Genomic DNA, 6,000 nt, shown 5'->3' with positions numbered 1-6,000 from the left:
TGATCAATTAGAACATCAAACACAGATTGATCATAATCATATTAGCACACCATACAACCACGCAGCATCTTTCTCAACCTTTTATCTTACAAGTCGGGCTATTATTACTAATACTACAGAAAAAAGAAAAAAAATTATAGCACTAATGTCAACAGAACTGGACCACCACGGACAAGTTCATGCCGCTAAGGCATAAATCTGACCAAGCAGTATGTTCCTTGCTACTAGTTTCAAGCCTGCAGATACAAAAGAGAAATAGAGTTAGATCCAAAATCATACATATATAATGTTTCACAAATTCCAGAAATCTGAAACTGCTATTAGAAGCCAATTAAGACACATAAAGTTACACCGGTGAAAGTATTCCATTAGCCTGAAACTCCAGCTTAAGCGGCATCATCACTTGCGATATGCAACAGTTTTTTTTTATTTTCGGTTCCCTCTTTTCACATATATTTGGATTCAACCTTCATCAATACTTGAATTCAATTTTCAAATTGTCTTTATGACCACCTGAAGAGCATTTTTTTTGTGCAATTCATGTAAACTAAATTCTGCAAAGTGCTGCAAATACTACTCAAGGATTAAACCATGATATGTAAAACAGTGTCCGACATCCTATTTTGTAAGGATCTTTGAGCTCTTGCTCTTGTGACTATATGATCGCACATAGCATTTCCAATGCAATCATTACTCAACTCATCTAACTCTATTTCCCAAACATCAGCCTTTGAGAAGGTTCTACAAATTTCAAATATCGGGCAAGTACCTGTTTGTATCACTGTGAACCTCAAGTTCTGTTCAAATCAGAGATACTTGGGCACCGGTCTCCCAAAGCTATGTCCAATCCAACTCTTGTGTATTGCTTGAGTTCATTTAGCATCCTGATGCCCAGTTAAATGAAGTTAAATTTGGCTAAGTGATACGTATTGCTAATCTATGGAAGAATAGTTTCCACTTTCCACCATTGCTGCAAAAGTTTTTCATAGTGATGCTTAACTCAGTTGACAAATTCAATTTCAGTACTCATTGTTGCAAAAGTCCTATGGTTACACCACTGACCCAAAAGAGATTAAATAATTAAGAAACAAATAAATTAATTAAGATACAAACCTTGGTGACGATATTGTTGGAGAGCCAATCCAGCCCCTCGTACAAACCTTCACCAGATGTAGCACATGCGCTCTGAATATACCTGCAACCATATCACACATTTTCTTGATCATCAAACTACGAGTGAAAAAGACCAAGATGTACCTTCATAAAAAAAGGATGTGGTATAATTGTATAAACATGCTTTGGTACTGCATCAAAAACACGACAAAAACAAGAAGCAGCACAAGATAGAAAATAAACATAGTGCAAATTAACATCCCAACTGGAGAAATGAGAAGGCACCAATCAATCTTGAATAAAATTTATGTAGTTCAGAGAATTTCAAGCTTTATAAGCTGAGGAGAAGCATGTGGCTCTTTTGGTTATTATTCTAGCAACTGTTGTGACATAATTACTTCTGAACACCAATAATTTTACAGAAAACCTTAATTTCTGTAAGACTCTGAAATAAGATGAAGCATTTGGTTATTGTTTGATGTTTCCATCTAATTGGCTGTTATCATATGAACTAACAGGTTAGTTGGAGACAATAAAAAGAGATTTGGGCGATTTCAAAATAAGATGATAGAGTAGATTTTCCCTTTGCTGCAAAAGGATTTTAAGAGTAATACCACCATGACATGTCGACATAAACTGTATGGCCATCACATGCTATTCTCTCCCTTTTTATGAATTATTAGAAGAAAAACATGGAATTTCTCAGTCTTGACCACAAATCCTTGCTTCGTATTATAAATAAACAGGAAAAGCAGCAATTCTGGAATATAGCAACATGGGAATCAAGAGTCATACCAGTGTCGGTGACGCAGGGAATGCAGGCCAAGCTTATCAGTAATTTCAGCTGCATTCATTGCATTTGGAAGATCTTGCTTATTTGCAAACACAAGCAAAACTGCATCACGTAACTCATCCTGCATAAAAACCAAATAAATATAGTAAATTAAATTTGAGCAGAAACTTATCTTAGTGAAGCAAAAAAGAGAAAAGCAACCATCACTAATTTGGCATTTTAATTTCCAACAAGTGACCATGAAATGTACATGCAAACATAATTGCATCCGATCATGACACTGTACTAGAATTTCAAACAGCACAGACATGCTGAATTAGAGAGAACATAATGGTTGTCAACAAACCAAACCAACTCACCTCATTAAGCATCCTGTGGAGTTCATCCCTTGCCTCGATAATACGGTCTCTGTCATTGCTGTCTACAACAAAAATAAGGCCCTGAGTGTTCTGGAAGTAGTGCCTCCACAGAGGTCTGATCTGTTTAGATGAAACACCCAATAAATAAATCAAAATAAGCAAGTATCAGACATAAGATACCATTAAAATAGTCTGGTCAAGTTTAAAATCAGTAGATTTCAAGTTTACAATGCATTATGCCTTCAAATGTATGCAACCTCCATAAACTCACAGATGTTCCACAAAATGTGAAGCTTTAATTCCATACTTAAGCAAGTAAAATCAGAGTATCAAATAGAGATGTAACCTACCTTATCTTGACCACCAACATCCCAAACAGTAAAACTAATGTTCTTGTACTCTACAGTCTCCACATTGAATCCTGAATTAAAGCATCAAATTTTATTACTGAATACACAAATTGCCCAGAAAGAGAGAATCTGCTTGTGATTGAAACATAAGTCTACATAGGAAACTGCACTGGTAAATTATGAAGGTAAGTAAATAAGTCAAATCCTAGATAAGATGTTAATGCAATCTCTAAATTATAACCAAAACCATCTCTAACATATATTGACTAATTGCTCCAACAGATCCTAAATAAATATGTAGCAATCCCTTAAGAAAAATAATGCCATCAATTCTAAAAATCTTGGATGGAGTTTTAAGGTGAATTTTGATAATGCATCAATCTCAAATCTCCCATGTAAGCAACACACAAACTTTGGTGCCAACGAAGCTCACAGTAAGGATCACTGCAAACTGTTCAGCACTTAATATGTATCAGGGTGGTCCTTCTATGGTATAAGGCTTTACCAAAACCATGAACCAACATAGAAAATGTTGCTAAAAGACCTCAAGGTATTGCATCACTGGTTCCATGAATCATGAGTCACTTCAACATCGCATTTTAACTTACTTCCAAATGCTGGCACTTCAATTAATGAAGAGTTGAATTGTAATATCCAAATAACCAGACACAAGGAAATTTTAAGTCAGCTCAACCAACCATATCGGTAAGATCAAAGACTTACTGTTTCTCTTTTCTTTGGATCTTTTAATCTTGATAGCATGCTTATTATCTTTGATATAACACACAAAGTTGCGCCAAAAGCAACCAACATGAAAAGGGAAAAAGATAGAAAATGATAAGAGAAAATATATATATGCTTGTCCATCCTTAAACTTCTCGATCCCGTGAAAACAAATCATTTTCTTTAACATGCAAACGATCTCCAAAAATCAACAGAAACCAGTTTCAGAATGATTTGCAGGATCACTCTAAAGAGCTATCTTTTGTTCGATTATCCGCAGCGAACAGGAACCATATAGCTTGGCGACATAGAAAGGGACAGAAGAAAGACAAGACGACGACGAGGACGACAACGAGCATAATGAGAACGAACCATAATTTCGCAGTATAATGATCTAACGGAGGGAAGAAATCCAAGACTCGTCAAAGAACGCTTACAATTCATAGAGAGAACAAGGTAGAAGAGCGTCGTCAAAAAGAACATAAGATGGACAGGGAAATAGATGCTGACCAATAGTGGGGATGGTGGTAACTATCTCTCCGAGCTTGAGCTTGTACAAGATCGTCGTTTTACCGGCCGCGTCGAGCCCAACCATCAAGATCCTCATCTCCTTCTTCGCAAAGAGCCGGCTGAACAACCTCGTGAAGGTGAGCCCCATCTTGTTCACCACTGACGAACACAGAAAGGCCACACGGATCAAACAAACCAGCAGCAAGCGAAAAGATCGACTGAATTAGTACAGAAAACGATCGAAAGATGTGACGACAGACTTACCGAAGGTCTCTCGGACGAGGCCCCTGCTGCGACCAAGGAAGAGGAGGAAGGAGATGGCGCCCTGCTCCCGCAGCCAGCGTTTTATCGTTAACCGGAGGAGGCGAGGACAACATACCGCGTCAAACTCACGCACATCGAGAGCCACCGCCACCGCCGCCGCTTACCAGGCTTTATTGGTGGGCCCCACGTGGGCCCGCTGTCTTGGCCTGCCTACGAGCGTTGGATTCTTCGAGTGGCATAATTTTATGACTCGTTGAATTTTTGTTGATATCAAACCAACTATACATCGCTGCCCGTATTACTTACGATCTTATGTTAGGTGATTTAGATTCATTAACTAAATACAACTAGACGACTGTTCATTTTTACGTATTGTTAAGATTCTAACAATTGATACTCGAATAAAGAAGTTCACTTGAAGATAGCATTAAAAACATTGGATATTTCAGATCGTGTGTGTCGGGCGGTATTAATGGTAAGCTAAATCTATTTTTTTTTATATACATATGAAAAACATAGTATAGAATAATTTTGATTCTTAATGTTCCTAAATTTTTTGGTAAGTATGCATGTGCAAGCATGTTAGCTTGTTTATGATCTCTTATTTTCATATCATTTTTACCTTTCGTAATGTGTCTGGTGAGCATTAACAATTAGAATATTGTTAACTTATGGTTAAAGTCGAATACGCTAAGTATTTATTTATAAATAATCATTCATTTGAAAATATAAATATGTTTTACAAATTGACATGAGCTTGTTATGCGGGTATCTCAAATACTCACTCTGACTTCTATCACCTAATATTGCTTGATAGTATTCGTATATTATGGTGATATGATAAATCTTGAAGATCATAGGCTTGGTTATCTTGCAACAACAGGCTTCGAGGACCATCACGATGATGCTTTCGTAGTATATTCTATCACTTTTTATCATCTAGAAGGATCAATTAGGGGTTGGATCGTCAACACGCCAGAGGCTGTATTAAACCTTAAAACACAATTCATATTTTGAGAGATTAAGAGGCAAACAATGAAAAATCGATATTCCAAATCGATATTCATGTCATCTAGAAAACAGAAGAGGATCATACGCTGTAATAAGTATCCTATACTTAAATTATATTCAAATTAACAATACTAAACTATAAATATATATTTATTTAATATTATATATTTTTATTGTTGGTGCGATGAATAATTCACGATCCATTGAACGATAGGTCAACACAATCGATGCTTCAGTGTTACTACGAAGGAGGATGATGTCGAGGCTTCAACTATACTAACTATTTTATTAATGTTGTAATAAGTTATAAAGTAACTCATTGATCATTGAGGCTCTATGAGGCTTCTTTGAAAGCACTAACGACTAATGATAATAAGGACGTCCACAATAGCCACCTCTCGGGACTTGGTGATAGCTATGCTATAGTTTCATTGCCCGATTGGTCACCAAGGCTCAACAGATGATTTTGTCGATGGCAATGACCATAAATAGCTATGTTGATCGTGGATCCTCAATACTAAACCAACAACCATGGCAAAAAGTAAACAACAAGAAGGTCCACGTATTGTTTTGGCAGGAAGGTAACGTCTATCTCTTGCCTTATTGCTAATGATGATCGTGACCCTCCCTCCTCTTCTCTTCGGTGGTGGCTTATTAATAGGAATCTTATGCTAACAGTTCTAATACTAATGCCATCAGCAAGACCCCTTCCTCTTCTCTTTATTGATGTCCATCTGATATTGCTATTAAGGAAACTATGACTAGCTCTATCTCTGCTTCTTATTGGCGATGATGATGATACAGATGACGACGATGATAGAGATTGCAATGATGGTGGCCACCACCGGCAAGAAGGTTTGCAACGATGATATTCTTA

At 36.8% G+C, this 6,000-nt stretch overlaps 1 protein-coding gene across 2 annotated transcripts; it reads right to left on the bottom strand.

Moving 5' to 3' along the window:
• Nucleotides 1-4,312, bottom strand: LOC103980261 (ADP-ribosylation factor 1). Of its 2 annotated transcripts, none has more exons than XM_009396593.3 (7): nucleotides 4,113-4,312; nucleotides 3,849-4,007; nucleotides 2,616-2,686; nucleotides 2,266-2,385; nucleotides 1,909-2,027; nucleotides 1,114-1,195; nucleotides 1-236 (listed from the first exon to the last, which is right to left on the bottom strand). In XM_009396593.3, exons 2-7 carry the CDS (start codon nucleotides 3,994-3,996, stop codon nucleotides 231-233), a joined length of 546 nt encoding a protein of 181 aa, XP_009394868.1. In that variant the 5' UTR covers nucleotides 3,997-4,007; nucleotides 4,113-4,312; the 3' UTR covers nucleotides 1-230. The 2 variants fall into 2 exon arrangements, with proteins under 2 accessions (XP_009394868.1, XP_065002286.1); XM_065146214.1 differs by lacking the exon at nucleotides 1-236 and adding an exon at nucleotides 753-884 and having other exon boundaries at nucleotides 4,113-4,271.
• Nucleotides 4,313-6,000: the final 1,688 nt, after the last annotated feature.

This window comes from Musa acuminata, chromosome BXJ3-4 (assembly GCF_036884655.1).
Source record: "Musa acuminata AAA Group cultivar baxijiao chromosome BXJ3-4, Cavendish_Baxijiao_AAA, whole genome shotgun sequence".
In the NCBI taxonomy this organism is placed as follows: domain Eukaryota; kingdom Viridiplantae; phylum Streptophyta; class Magnoliopsida; order Zingiberales; family Musaceae; genus Musa; species Musa acuminata.
The sequence above is the reverse complement of the archived record's forward strand: the minus strand, read 5'-3'. Positions and strand labels throughout refer to the sequence as shown.